Here is a 15,772-nt window from a genome sequence, read left to right as displayed (position 1 = left end):
ACTACTTTCTGCACACCCCACCCGAATCAAAATGGAAAACAGCTGTAAAATTCCAGCGGCCAATGAGCGTCGAGTACGCCGTCACGTGATCAGTTTCGTTTAATGTCCGAGGTGTGTGGTAATGCCCTGTCATCAGCTCCGAATTTAGAGGATTTTTAGCCGATTTCGGTTCAGAAAAGGTAAGCACGCGGCTCTAAAAAGTTTCGTGAATGTTAAAAGCAGCGTTTAGTGTCGAAAAACCGAGCTCGTAGGCCCGAAATGGTGACGAAACGTCGACAGGAAGTTTCGCCTTACACAATGGGAGGTCGAGTGGTCGCCATTTTACTTTTGAGTGCAATCAAGTCTATTGAGAAATTTTAACTCGGATTCTCAGCCAAATATCGGATCCTGACCGCCCAAATTGGACGCTCCAGACGGATTTCGATTTCGAACCTTTCGCCCTAGCGGTTCGGAACGAGGAATGCGTCGCCAAGGAGACTAAGCGGACGCAAATGACTCATCCATCATTATCAGATCGCAGACGGATTAGAAACGCAATTGCAATTTCTCCGCTAGTTGGCTCCGAAATTTGGGCCGTGGGCTATCGCACCGACCTGCCGACGACCTCCGGACGGCGATAACAAAAGGTCGGTGCCCTGAGTGACCGTGAAAATTGGAAAAAATAAGCCTGCGAGTAATTGCGTGCGGAAGGAGGGATCAGCTGTTGACTTTGTTGCTAAGGGTGGCCCATACGACAGGAATTCCCAAAATTGCGACGCACGCGGCCGAGCAAAGTGCACAATTTTAATCATTCGTCGAAAAGCGGCTTCCTTTCGGTCTGGTTGCGCCACGGTTGGATTGTTTGCAGACTCGGTTATCGCCGCAGTCTCTCTCGCAAACAAACTACTACTTTTTAATCGCGGATGTTTCAGCGAAGGCCGTCCCAAGGTTCCCTTTTCAAATTCGCATGTCGCGTGCATTCGACGGTGACTCCGCGGGGCGGACAAGGAAAATTGGAAGAGGGAATAATGGAGAAAGAAAGACGCGTCGATTGTTTCACCCCACGTGCGAACCAAAAATACATACAAATTGTTACTAGGAGGAAAACATAATGAAAATTAATTGGGTGGTTCCAACTTATTTTGAGATAATTTTCTTTGAACTGTACAGAGTTGAAATGGAGGCTATCAACGTTTACCCTGAAATATATATTGCTTTAATTAAATAGGAAAAGGAAAATTTTTATTTGTAATTTTTTTTTAGATAAAATGAAAATAAATTTAAAAGATATATAATTAAGTTCCTAAGATAAAAAGTATAGTGTTATTAAACTAAATTACAAACAGCCGAAAGAAATAAATCTAATTGTGAGTCAATAAGGAAGCAGTAAATCTCGTTGGAACCATTTTCATTCCTCTCGTTTTTTTTCTTAAGCTATTTGCTAAAAACTGATCTTTGTCTTTTTTTCCTCCCCGTAGTTCAAGTGCTGTGAAAACACGATTAGGGTTTAAAATTTATCTCTTCCAAGGGAGGAAATTTGAGGTTTTCCTCATAGTTTGATAATGAAAACCAACGTTTGATAAATTTGTATCGCCTGGTCCGAATCGAAAGTAGGGCCCGCTGCTGGTTATTGGAGGATTAAGAGTTTTCACTGTACGACTTCTAAAGCCCCACAAGCGAAAACTTCCTGTTTGCTGTTAAAAGATTAGTCATCTTGGGTATTAGCATTGAAATGGGGAACGCACGCAGAGTTGGTTATCTGCAGACGCATCACGTCGAAAAAAAAAATAATAGAAGAAATCTCAGTTTGATCTTGAGAAAAGCAACTTCAGCGTGCGCAAAAAGAAAATGATGATGAAATTATTGGATAAATTTGCGAAACGCCTTTTTCAATTTTGTATGTATTTTGACTTGTTTAATATCAAATTTTTGTATCATGGAGCTATTTTTTTTAAATAATTAAAAAGCTATAATTATTCATGATAATTATCTAATTTTCTGAATAAAATTTTGTAGGATGCATTATAAATATATATAAAAAATTAAATAACACACACACATTTAATTCATTAAGATTAATTATTCTCAGTTCATGACAACAGTATTTTTTTTTAGTAGATTTTGACGATTAACGGGTAGATTCATGGTGATTTAAATTTAAAATCGGCTTTTCCTCGATGGATTTTGTGAGTTGTTTATTGTTAAGGAAAAAACAATGGGGTGCTCTACATGTTTCAGCTGAGGGCTGCAGCCATAATTCATGAGCTGTGAAATCATTGCGACAGGAATAAGTACAATAAATTTATTTTTTATTTTTTTTATTTTTCTTTAACAATTTTCGGTGAAAAATTATTTAAAAAGTTTCACTTATTCGCAAAACAAATTTTAACACACAATTTGACAGTTTAAATTCAAAGTTTTTTTTAAACAATTTGTTGTTTTTTATTATAATTTTATCCAGTAACTTTTGTCCTAATAATTAATTAATCAAATTCAACCAAAAAACTAAACAACTGCGTTCATATATTATTGCAAGTTTCTCCACTTCCAGCTCTTTCTTTGTTCACAACATGAATTTCCTTCTTGTTGTTGTTGTTTTATGCGGAAGTCGTTGGAAAATTTATTTATTTCGCGGCGTGCGCGCGACGCGTGTGTCGAGGGTAAACGACCTCTCGGGAGGGAAAATTTTCCCCGGCGAAAGGATGAATCGACGCAAATTGCAAACTGCGCCGATTGCTTCCTGTCCTTATTCGCACTTTTTTACTTTCCGTCTGTCGATCGGTTGAGCGGGCGAACCATTTAAGGATCACAGACGTCAGGTTCTTGACCTTTCGGAAGGGACTCTCTTCGTTTTCCTCCCGACCGAGGCCGGACCGAGACTCGCTCACAAAAAATAAAACGCTTCTGACCGCTGCAGGCCGCAATAAAAAACAAATTTGATAGAAAAAAAAACAAAATAAATTACCCGCTTCATTTTCAAAGGAGAGAAAAATTTTCAGTTTCCGCCTTTGTTCGTGTTTGCTTAGTAATAAAATTTACAGAGAATAAGTAAGAAGTAAGTGATGATCGGCCTGCACGCGATTATAAATGGATCTATAAAAATCATTTTAATTGTTTTTATACTCTTTTTCATATCTAAATAAATGATTTATTTCAATTTTAATATAAAAATTATTGTTTATTTTAATCTGGTCTTGAAACTCTTGACTGTGTCCAAACGTGGAAAACAATCTTGCTGAAACACGACGAAAATGTGGAAATGGCGGAACAGCTGTGAACGGAATCGCAGCTGCCAAGGTCGGTGTCAATTTGCGCCTCGGCCGCCGGTTCACGTCCGACGCTTGCTTTCCTTTTTCCTTCGTCTGGCCGGGAATTCTGGAAATCGCGAATCGCTTTCGTTCTAAAATGCGTGCGGGAAAGAGCTGATTAGGGGCAGCAGCTGCTTTTGGCCGCGACTGTACCTGCCGAGAGATGACCTTGCCTCCGCCGCGCATCTCAAACGCTGGGCTGCCCACAAAAAGCTGCTCTCTCGGCCGGCTGCTGCCGCTGCACAATGCCAACAGCCCCTTTAAATCCTGTTTCGCGTTTAAAAACAACCTGCTCCACCAAGAAAACTTCCATTTTCCACTTCATATTGATTATTGGTAATGACAAGTGCGTTTTAAATGTTGAAATGCAAATTCCTAATTGAGAATATTTTCATTGGTTTTGTTCAGATTTTGATTTTTTGATGGTGCTATGAATTTATAGTTGGACTTTCCTTGATGAATTATGGCTGCAGCCCGCAGCCGAAATATACAATTTAAAAAACAAAGCACACAACGCGTTGAGAAAACTCAAATCACCATAAATGAACCGTAAATTCTACTAAAAAATTGGATTGTAATTATTAACAAATGTAAAGGAAGTGTATTTCTGATTTAATAACACTGGTAATTCTAGATCCAAATTATTCAGTAAAATAAATAATACTTACAGTAACAAAATTGTAGAAAAATTGAAAAGAAATATTTTTATTTGAAGAAGTTGACACTCGAGGAGATGATTATGGAAATGAAGAGATCGGGCTTTTCCTCGTTGCAAAAAATTTGTTTTTATTCAAAAACAAGCCGTTTGTTTTAAATAAAAAACATTTTTTGCAACGAGGAAAAGCCTGATCCTTTCATTTCCACGAAATATTTTTACTTTGAAGAAATTGACATTGGAGGACATGATCATGGAAGTGAAGAGATCGGGCTTTTTCTTTCTTGTAAAAATCGTTTCCATTCATATATAAAACGGTTCTACCATTTTGGTCACGGTCTGCAAACCTATTTCTTGAGCAAGAAAAGTAATAACTAAGTCTGCAAATTTAAAAACCACACTTTTTAACAAACAAATTTTTGTCTGAAAACCAGTACCTTCTGGAATGTGACTCATTCTCTTGTGCAGGTGATTTTTCCGTCACCTGACTGCCTGTGGACGATTTTTATTTTTTATTTTTCGCCGAGCTCACTTTGCTAACTATAATTTGCGCCTCGGCTAAGAGCAACGCACGCTGCTCCAATTCTGGCGTCTATTTATTCTAAATGTTGGTCGCGCGGCTGCATCTCGCGCTTGAAATTAGTCCAAAGTGCGTGTTTGCCGCTGAGTCTGTCTGTTATTCTATTTAATCAAGTGGCTTATTTACGGCGCACCAGCCGCCGCCAGTCCGCAATTGCGCGCAAATCTCGCGATTGATGAGTTATCAAAAGTCCTCATTTCTTACACAGGATGAATAATAATAAAAAACGAAAGTAAAATTGCGTGCAATCCTTTTGGGAATTTCGCTTGACCTCGTTTGACCCCCAAGGTCTTTTGATCGAATTCGCGGCCAAAGTCACGTGTGCGCGACGGATGTTGAAGGAAGCGAGCGCGGCACCTGCTGCTGCACTTGGCATATTTGTCAGTTGGGCAACAATTGCGCCCCATTCAGAGGCGCCGGCCCAGTGCTTAAAAAAGCGGCTGCACGTTTCGTTCGACGCAATCCATGTAAACTTGACGCAGACAAATTTCCTTTTACACGAACAAGTAAAGAGCTTCCTGTACCGGCAAGGCTGACCTTATCACGAAGGTGAAGTTACCGAAAATCGTGTAAATTTAATTTAATGAAACTCTAAAGTCAGGATATTTGAATTGTTCATCCGAAATTGATTAAATCGAGCTGAGCTAAAATTGAGGTGGAAACTGTGCGCCGCTAGAAAATAAATAAAGTGGGCACGCGGCCAAAGCGGCGGTACGAATCGGAACCAAAATCACGTGGCCCGCGAGCAGAAGTTGGTCTTTGTTTTGCAAGTTAATTGGCCGGACGAGTATATTTCGGGTTGTCGCCGCAAGTGGGTGAGCCGCGATTAATTTCACCAGCCTAAGCGGTTGGCCTCAAAGCTTCAAGAATGTCATTTGCTGCGTTGCTCGTCTAGAAAGTGGTACGAATCAAAGTGATGAATAATAAGAAGAAAAGCGATAAGCAGACCAAAATTGTGTGGAAATGTTTCATTTATTTATAATTCGATTTAAAAAAAAAAATCAGTAAAGAAACTTTTCTTCTGTTGTAAAATCAAAAAATTTTGAATACAACCTAAAAGGATAGGAATGAATTTCCACTTAAAACTTCATGTTTCAGTTTATTTTATGAATATTTTGACTGGAAATGAATAAATAGATTTATTTTTCTTCCTCGTGAAATAGGGTCGCAAACCGAGATCAAAACTGGTGGAGCCGTTTTTCGCAACGAGGGAAAGCCCGATCTCTTTGTTTCCATGATCAACTCCCCGAGTGTCAATTTCTTCAAACAAATATTGCGAGTAATTGTTATTTGTAAATTATTTTTGCTAGTGGATGGTCTAAAGCATCTCTGGCCTTCCGAGGTTTTCAGCACTTTCTACTCCTCCAAAATAAATTAAAACTAATCTGAATGAACAGCCTTTTAGAAAAAATATGTTTTCCAAATCGTCCTGTTAGACTCTAAAGTCTAATGTGGTCTGTAGTGACTCATTGTCGAGCGTGGACGAATAAAAATTTCCTCGAATCTCCGAGTCTTTGAAAATTATACCAAGGATGATGAAGATGGTGACGTCAGCGTGACGCGATTTTCCTTTCTAGCTTCGGCGGCGGCGGAGGGGGGCACAGGGCGGCGCAATCAGCTGCTCTGAAAATGCGTCTCTGCGGCCACTTGACGCAATTTTCTTCCTCGTCAGTCAGTTAGTTTTCCCCGTGGTGTGGCCCGAGCAGGTCCAGTCCTTAGCTGCCGTCGTCGCAGTTGGGACCACATTTCGTGCAGTGCTCCGCGCTCAGTGCAGTTTAGTGAAAATTGGTTTGGTGCGAAAATACGGAAACCTCAACCTGTTGTTCTCCGACTTTCTAGACCAGTGAGTTATATAATTTATTAGACCCGAAGTGAGAGAAAACGGATCATTTCAAATTCTACAAACCAAACTATTTTCGATTGAAACTTTTCTTTAAACAAAATCGGCGCCATCCACAATTCAGGTCAGAGTTTGATAGTTCCTTTTTGCGGCCAAACTCGAGCACGTTGACCGGCCCAAGTGCTTTTCAGCACTTATTTTGACGTCACTCGAAATTCGCTGAACACATTTGGAAAAAAGTCGAGTTTGCTTGTTATTGAGACGCATCTGCGGCAGCCTTTCTATCTATAGAAACCAGCGAGAGACGCAGTAACCTTGCCACGTGCATCTCGGGCGTTATTTCATTCTATCTTTCTTTCTTCTCATGTTAATCGCGTACACTTTTTGATAGAGATCCATTTTGATTCGCGTCACATGAAAAGCCTCTGTCCTAATGGCATGTAAATCACTCGCTGTGAAAATCCTCGCCTCAGGCCATCAAAACAAAGCAAAAGACCGTGGAATGAAAACCATAAATTTTTCTTTAACATAAACGTTTTCAATTTTCTCTTTCAAATACGAGAATAAATGTATATATATTACATTAAAATATCTTTTCGATTATGGGCACGGCCAGGTTTAAGTTTTCGTTCACATCTGGGAGCGCACGAAAGACCTTCAAGGGTCAATCAACACAACGATGCCTTCATAAAAATCAGGTCGACCACTATACACTTCTTCTTCTTCTTCTCTTTGTGAAGTGGTTGCCGCGAAGGTTGCTTTTCTGCGAAGACACTTCCGTGTGACTCGCGTTCGCGGAAGTCTCCGTTCCCCTCTTCTCGCCTCGCCTTGGACCGGCTCTCGGCGAAAATAAATTCATGTAAATCAACAGGCTTGTTTGTTTCGATTCGCGAGTGCGTCGTTTCGAAATGGGGACACAAAACGAAAATGTTTCTTTTTTTAATTAAAAAAGAATAAAATATATATGTTAAATCTTGTTTTATCAACTAAAAATTTTGATGAAATTAGAATTTATATATATACTATAGTAAAAGAATTCAGTTTTTTCTTTAACAAGTAAACGAATTATTATGTGGAAAAAAATTATTTAAAAACATTGTGATAGTTCAAATCAGTTCAAATAATAATACTAGTGCAATTAATTATATGAGGGAAATTGAAAAATAATCAATCACAAGTATAGTTTGAATGGACTTAATTTAATTCAGAATATTCCGACAATATTTATTTGTTCTTTATTCATTCCTGCATTTACATAAAAGAGGCATAACTGTATAAAAAAAGGATATATTATAATTGGATAGCTTTTGCCCTTTTTCATTTACGGCCTTAATCCGCCTGATTCGCACCGACCGGCTTGTCATTTCATTGAGTGAGCATCGCGGAAACGCAGTTCGACTTCCTCGTCCCTTTCGAGCGCAGCCAGACAGAGCGGGCTGGGCCGCGCGAGCGTTCAGTCAGAACGGTTCGTTCGATCGCAATTGTCACCCGCCCGCAGATAAATATTGTATATAAATATCGAATTCGAGCCAAACCCGAGAGCGGCGGTGGCGCTGCGGCTGCCAACCTTTGCGAGCCCTGACGCAACGTGCGCAACCTGATGCCGCGGATCGGGTGCACCCGCTGAAATCAAAACACCCTGCAATTGCAGCACAAAAAGTGCGTAAGCAGGCGCACCGTTTTGGCTTCCGAAGGTGACTCTCCTCCCACAGACATCTAACTAAACTGCTATTGATTTAGTCTTAAAACGAAAATGATCGAAAATAATTGAAAACGACAATAAGTTTCAATTTAAACCAAATATGATTTTTACGGATATTTAACTTGTACAAAGAGTTCATCAAACTAACAAATTCAAGTACCAACCTATATCATAATCAAACTTCTGCAGTTTTGTATTTTTTTAAGCTGAAATATGTTCGTTTTCCCATTATCTTTGGATTAAAAGTACTGCGCATAGACCTTCTGAAATTGACGCATTTCTCGAATTTCTCGTGCCATTTCGTCCGCATGGTTTTACGCAGCACTCGTAGTGCGCAGATGAGTGCAAACTGTTCGCTTGCCGGCTAATAACTTTCAGCTAAAAGCAGTTTTGCCCGCGAGTCACAACAAGTCCCTTCTTCGACTGCTGGCTTCGCGCCAGCCGGAGTTTCCTCCTCGTGCGCGATTTTGCAAAATCGATTCAAATTTTTCACAACATTTCTCGCTCGTCGGTTAAATTTGTTTGGAGCGAAAAGGTCGAGCCCAGATTAGATCTTTATTTTCGCGTCCCTCGCGCCTTGCGAAGAATCGGCAAGTGTGTTTGTCAACCGTGCTTCTGCAGCAAAACAAAATAATTTGCGTCACACGCCGCCTTTGGTTCGTTTTCCGCACACAATATTTCGCGTATGCGGGTAACTCAACCCTGGCTCTCCATTTCATAATTTCTGGCTTTTACAATAATTTCCGTATTATTTTAAATTTAGATTAGAGAATAAGGTTATGAAATTAAATAAAAAGTGCTATTCCTTAGTTATTATTATTTGAAACTAATTCCAATCCAAATTTTTACTATATTAAATTTTTGACGTTTTCTCCGTGCAAAAATATGCAATTTTTTTTCACAACTATTCAGCTTTATCGCGTAGCTCGTCAACAATTTGTGACGCATCAAGCAAAGTGTGCCACAAATATTTACAGCACCAGAATCGAAACATTCCTGGGTGAATTTTATGGCTGACCATGAGAAAAATTTTTAAGTCTGAGGTCCTGATATTGTTATCATGGATTTGAAAAAAAGAAGAGAGATAAATGCAAACGTGCCGCGTCTCGCAATTAATATTTCGCTCTTGATAATCTCCGGCTGTTGAAAACAAGGTACGCGCGCACGCTTGTTGTTTTTTTTTTCATAGCTTTTTAAATTTGTCCTCTGTGCATAATAATGCTGTGCATTGTAAAATTGCGTGGTGCAAAGTGAAACCGAGCGAGTGTTGTATAATTGAAGCGGCGGCGTTCCACTTTCCTCGAAAGAATATGTTGCGCCGAGCCGAGAGACAAAAGTGCGAGTGAGGCAACCCGGCCATGTGCAACGCCGATCGATTTTGTGCAGCAGCTGCAGCTTTTCGCCCGCAAAAATAAACTCGAGATCCCAGCGCCCCTGAAATTAAACATTTTCGAGGTCAATTTTATCAAATAACAAAAAAACTTGTGAAGGAAAACGGAGCCCAGGAAAATATAAGTCCAAATTCCAATTGGATCCTCTTCAAAATAAGAATTTCAATAATTATTTTCAAAACAAGATTACTCACAAGATAAACAAATAATTTGGCTAAATCAAATTTCATTAAACTTGAAACTTTCCAAATTATTTTCTAATTTTGTCCTTCAAATTCAAACGATATATCAAGAAGATTCTTTTTTAATTTACATGTCACTAGTCAAAAGAGACGATCGTTTTGCCATTTCATTTTTATTTCTAGCAATTACCGCATGACCCTAATCATTGATTGCGCTTCAATCTGGTGTGTGCTAAGGAAGGCGCTACAGCTAACCTAGTTTGCGCGAGAAGAAGTCTCACTTTCAAGCGGCCACGGTCGCTCGTCGCTTTGCTCCCGTTTTGTGCGCCAGTGAAAACGAATCAGTGCGGCGAAAATGAAAGCGGCTCAAAAATAAGAGAATTACTCCAATTTATATACAGATCAGCCAGTCGCATCAATCAGAATTAACATTCCTTGTCATGAAAAATTTCCACACTGAAATTCGAAATTACTTTAAAATTTAATTATGTAACATGTTTTTGAAGAAAAAAAGTATAAATTGGGCATCATTTGAGTTTTCACTTTATTGTAAATAATAGAAAAAAAGCTAAACAATTATTCTAAACTTCTGAAATTACCAAGTTTGAGGTTAAGGACGATAATGATTTATTAAATTTTGTCCAACCTTAGTGTTTTTGATTAACAAAAATGATCAGAATCCACCTCGATATTGATGAAATTTGTTAATTTTTTAATTTCTCCCGCAATGAAAATCGAATGCAAGGACATGATTGTCAGGCCTCCCACTTCCGGCGGCGGCATTTGGCTTGAATGACATCAATCGGCGGCTTCTTTTCGGTGACTCACTTGACGCCAGTGTTACCAATGACGTCACCGGTGCCAAGCAAGCAAGATAACCGAAATGAGCGGAGCTTGCGATGCACAAGATAATGTGCTGGCGAATGAAATTCGTCCCGCGCCGATCGGAATTCGGACGGAGTTCGAGGTTGGAAGAAGCCGTACGAATTCACATTCGTTCCCCGCCAGTTGCATAACCTCCACCCAGAGCAGGCTCAATGTCAAATCATCAAACGGGCGCGTCCTTGGCGTTCTTAAAGAGGATGGGCCACAAAATTCGACGCGGTGAACAGTCTTGACCTAAAAATTTCATTCATCTGCAGAATTTTGTTGAATTCAAAGCAATCATTTAAAGTTTTGTTTTAGAAATTACGTGAAACATTAATTAAACTTATTTTGAATTATCCTAAAAATTGTGGTATTGCAAATTGCGGCGACTTTCTTTCCATTTACAAACCAGCTGACAAAGCTCAGCTGCGAAAATGACAATCGCAAACGCGAGGGGCCGCCTGGTGGATTAAACACCGGCCTGCAAAGGTGTTTGTCACGCAGGCATCAGGTGCCCTCGGCGCACCTGCCTGCCATGTTAGCCCCTCCTAATTGCAAACAAAACCAACACCCGAGCACACTTTTGTGTCTGCAAAAATGCTTATGAAGAAAACTGAGCTCACCTTTTCAACCAGTAAAATTGTTTTTAAAAATCAAGAAAGGATGTTTTCAATGCAAATGGGAGAGTTTAAATTGTAGAAAATGATGTCAGGACCAAGATTGGCACAGATAAACGGGTTCAAAGTTCGCTCAGAAGACGCCATTTTATACAAACGAACAACTCGTTAAAAATTATAATTAATTTGAAATTTAAAGACAGTTCAATTTTCATTTCCCAAAAATTGATATAAAGTTGAGAACTACGTTTGGGAATTATTTTCTTCAAGAACGCCTTAAAATAAAAATTTGAAATTTCCAGGGAAGATCACAACTTAATTTAGATTTAAAAAAAAATCGATTGCATACTTTACAGGGGCAACAAAATGAATATTTTACAATTGCCAAATAGTAAAAAAAAAAAAAAAAAAAAAAAATTGAAAAAATTCCAAATTATATTTTATTTGTTTTGATTTCTGCCAAAGTTTTTACTTTTTGGACCACCAATTTAAAACAAAATCGGATCTTTCTGTGCCAACATTGAACCTCCACGAATCGAAACTTCTCAATCCCTTTAAATCGTAATTTACATTTCTGTCTTGAAACAATTGTTGATAATCTTGTGTTAAATGGTGCGATTGTTGTGTGTTCGCAGAGCTCTGCTGCTGTTTGACGGACGAGAGGCCACACACTCGGCGGAAGGCCCCGATAGCTTGAGTGGTCGCGCGTGGCAGGGCCGGCAGGAGCGCCCTGACTGAGAGGTTGTTTGTTGTGCTGATCGAAGCAGGAAGCAAGGGATGGAGCGCGAATCCGAGCAGATGCAGGCGTCGCAGCCGACGCTGTGCCGCTCCGGCTGTGGTTTCTACGGCTCGGCGGCCACCGACAACATGTGCTCGCTGTGCTACAAGAAGGAGCTCAAGAAGAAGCAGCAGCCGCCGCAGGACGCCCGTCCCGTCGTCCAAGCCAGCCCTCAGCAGCCCCCCTCCAACTTCATCCCCATGTCCAGTTCCTCGAGCATGGAGACGGCGCAACCCACCATCCCTGCCATCCCCAACTCCCCCAGCGAACTCCTCCTCTCCAAAGATGTGAGTTGCAATTTCTTAAAAAAAGAAAACTAGTAACTTGAATTTAAGGAATTTTGATTTTATTTATTTTTTAAAACATCAAATTTTTACTGGAAGTTGAAAATTCTGCAACAAATTTACTTGGTTAAATTTTAAATTTGAAAATTATCAAGCAAAAATGTTTTTTAACCTGAAATGTTCAATTTTGATGTTGTTATGAGTCGGATTTAATTTTTGGATTTTGAATAATTGAAGATGTGCAAAAAAAAATTTTATCTTTACTTCTTCAACCGTATTTTACAAAATTGAAAATTTCTCTTGGCATTTATCAAATGAAACCCTTTTCTTTCTTTATAAATAAATAAATTTTTAAATTATTAAATTCCCTAGGCAAAATCCTAATTAATTAAGAGATTTTTGTGGCCTGAGCAAAATTTTGGCCAACAGCAGCAGCGGTTGTTTATTATTTGAGTAATCAAAGCAGCACATCTCTTTCCTCCTCCTCCGAAAGGCCGGTGCGTTTTTCTCGCCAGCCGAGAGCAAAAAGCCACTGCGCCAAGGCTGCGCAGCCAATCGGCTCCATGGGAGCATGACACGGCTGCTGGCAGCTCTTTAATTCGCTCCGACGTCGAGTACCTTTCGCGCAATTACAAAGCCCTTTCTACCTGAAATAAGTCCAAGAACAACTAACTGTTCTTCTTCTAATGACCATAAAGAGCATTTCACAATTAATTTCCGCGTTGCACCGACTCGCGAAATGGAAACGTACAAGTGGAGGAGAGCAGAAATCGCGACCTATTTAAATCAAAGTCAATCAAGAATGGATTAAAAAAATTATTCGCGTTGTTTGCTTTTGTGTTGAGGCAAATCCTAGGAAAATAATTGTTTAATTCTTCCTGATGCATTTTTTTTAATAAAATTATGTTGGAATAATTGCTATAATTGTAAAAAAAAAGTAGGAAAAAAGCAGTTTAATTTTGCTGATTTTCTCTTGGAAAATTTTCATTGTTGGATTCTCATTGGCATAGTAAAATCTTAACAACAACAGAAGCCACTTTTTGAGATTATTGGAAGACATTTAAGGATTGTTACAAAACTAAAGTCTATTGTTGCTCATTTTTCAACCTTTTATTTACAAAAGAAAAACTGGCGGACGATAAGCAACCTGAACAAACCGTTCATAATTTTGAAAATGTTATTTCTCGAATTCTAATTCTTCTCTTTGTGCAGCTGTGTGCCGATCTCGAGGGAGCTGGGGCGAGCAGTTCCAGTAGCGTCGAAGGCGCCGACGTCGACTCGTCCAAACTGGCCGACGACTCAGGTTCGGACAAGGACTCAAATGGAAAGACCAAGAAGAAGAACCGATGTGTTACCTGCCGCAAGAAGGTTGGCCTCACAGGTATGAATAAACAACTTTTCTTTTGGATTAAAAAAAAACTTCTTGAATAAACGCCACTAATCTTTTTAAATTTTATAGAAAATTCATACAAATAATTCAAAATAATTTATTATTTAAAATAATCTTTTTAAATTGGATTAAACTCGTATTTGAATCCCAAATTCTGCCAATTTCAGAAGTTTAAAAGTGATTGATTTTTATTTTGGTGAATTTGCAGGCTTCGAGTGCCGCTGCGGAGGTCTCTACTGCTCACTGCACCGGTACTCGGACATGCACGAGTGTTCGTTTGACTACCGAGAGTTGGGTGCCCAGGAGATCCGGCGCAACAACCCTGTCGTGGTCGGCGAGAAGATCCAGAAGATTTGAGAGGCTTCTCCTTTCTGTACCTTCTCGTGATGGCCTTGAAATAGACTGAATTTGCCGCCGCCGCATCAGGGAGTGAGCTGCTGGTTTTACTTTTTGCTTTGGTTCGTTCGTTAGTTCGTTTGAAAAAAAATAATAAGAAGAATCGCGAAATAATATTTGCATGACACACACTTCTACACACACACACATACACACTTTTAGAAGAGAAATAAATTAAAAGCAGACACTTGAGTTTGGTAATTAAATAAATTCTTCTTCCACGTACACTCTCGGAACAGACACACACACAATTTTATCTTATTATTATTATAAAAAAAAGAAAGAATCGAATGCGGAAAAACAAACCTATCTGTCCATTACTGCTAAAATGAAAAGAAAGGAAGAAAGGACGAAGGCTTCTCTCCCTCTTCACCAACAACCAACCAATCAGCCAGCCAAGATTAAATGAACACTCGGAATATCAAAAGCAACGGGGTCAGCCGAAAAGTGAACACTTACTAATAATAATAATTGCGAGTAACTAAATATGAATTGATGAATAATTACACTTGTAAGCTGAATTCTTCGTTTGTAGCGGAAGGAAGGAAAGAAAGAAAGACTTTGTTTGATTGCTGTTTTTGTGGTTATTACACAACACACGTTTATGATTATCATTACTCAGATTAGCGCAAGTGGACGATGTTAGTTTTTGGTGTTTCCAGCTGCTAATGTTTCTTATCCGGTTTTACTTTGTGCGTGTTGGTGTGAGTGAAGCGAATAAGCGGGAGCTGCCCAATGAGAAGCAGTTTCTCCTCGTCTCGAGTGCGATATTTCGACAACAATAATGGATTTTTTTTTCTGAATTTTCGTTTGACGCCTTGTTGGAGTGAATACAATAAAATTTTGTTGTAAGCGAAACGGGCGAAATGTGGCGCCTGCCTCTTTCCACTGTGCGTTTTCTCCATTTTTGGCATGGTGGGAGCGACGCCGCCCGTTTCGGTTTCCATCTTCCTCTTTTGCTTGATTCAATTGTTAGTAGAAACAACTTAAAATTTTTGCATATTGCTGATCGGAAAAAAAATCACTCTCTCGAGTAATTATTGTTCGTTAGGGGTCCTTATTGTAGCTTGAAGTGTGATTTAAATCTATTACGGTATAATTTAATAATGAAAGTGTATCGTTTGTTAAATATTATTTCGTATATCATCTCTAATTATATGCCGATATAGCCTGTCTTGTGTGTAAGAAAAGAAGTTGATGGTTATTATCACGAAAATCTTTCATTTAGACAACGGCCGGCAGTTATATGCCGACCGGCCCGCTGCTACTTTTCTGCTTGCGAATAAAAAACGTATATTTCTTCTCTATCACAATGATAAAAAACCAACGTTTTAGATTGAGAACGCGAAATTTATTGTGTACATTGCTATCCAATCCAATCGATTAATTACGTACTATCGAAATAGCGGGCAAGAATTTCCCTCGGATATAAAACAAACAAACTACTTTGGGCTTGCTGTCCGGATTCAAGTGAATCCTCCTACTGTGATTAAACAATAAAATGGAACATGAAATTAACAAAGAACAGAGGTCGAAAATTCTTGCCCCGAGCTTTGTATAAAACTTAACATGATTGTTGCGAGTAGTAATGTAAAAACAGAACAGGCTGCACGAATACAAGTTGCATGTTTTTGCATTATATCTTTCGTTCTTTGTTCACCTGATGACGACAATGTTCTTTATAATCCCCCCTTGGGTTATTTTTCCTTTTAGTTTTGTGGTATTTAACAAGAGCAATGTTCTTTCAAATTATGCTGATGTATGTGAGGTCCCTTATATAAATAAAAAAGTTATAAAAAATTA

General features: G+C 39.1%; 1 protein-coding gene across 2 annotated transcripts; it reads left to right on the top strand.

Moving 5' to 3' along the window:
- The first annotated feature begins 69 nt into the window (after positions 1-69).
- Positions 70-15,772, top strand: LOC132198701 (AN1-type zinc finger protein 6). Of its 2 annotated transcripts, none has more exons than XM_059622875.1 (4): positions 70-179; positions 11,757-12,186; positions 13,396-13,564; positions 13,782-15,772. In XM_059622875.1, exons 2-4 carry the CDS (start codon positions 11,899-11,901, stop codon positions 13,928-13,930), a joined length of 606 nt encoding a protein of 201 aa, XP_059478858.1. In that variant the 5' UTR covers positions 70-179; positions 11,757-11,898; the 3' UTR covers positions 13,931-15,772. The 2 variants fall into 2 exon arrangements, with proteins under 2 accessions (XP_059478858.1, XP_059478859.1); XM_059622876.1 differs by lacking the exon at positions 70-179 and adding an exon at positions 6,191-6,365.

This window comes from Neocloeon triangulifer, unplaced genomic scaffold, assembly GCF_031216515.1.
Source record: "Neocloeon triangulifer isolate White Clay Creek 2 clone unplaced genomic scaffold, ASM3121651v1 ptg000013l, whole genome shotgun sequence".
NCBI lineage: Eukaryota > Metazoa > Arthropoda > Insecta > Ephemeroptera > Baetidae > Neocloeon > Neocloeon triangulifer.
This window is presented reverse-complemented; position numbering and strand designations above follow the sequence as displayed.

Excerpts from the sequence above, each read along its gene's own strand:
- LOC132198701 (XM_059622875.1), top strand. The coding sequence starts at position 11,899 with ATGGAGCGCGAATCCGAGCAGATGCAGGCGTCGCAGCCGACGCTGTGC. Across the intron at positions 12,187-13,395 it reads AACTCCTCCTCTCCAAAGAT|CTGTGTGCCGATCTCGAGGG; the intron begins GTGAGTTGCAAT and ends CTCTTTGTGCAG. Across the intron at positions 13,565-13,781 it reads CAAGAAGGTTGGCCTCACAG|GCTTCGAGTGCCGCTGCGGA; the intron begins GTATGAATAAAC and ends GTGAATTTGCAG.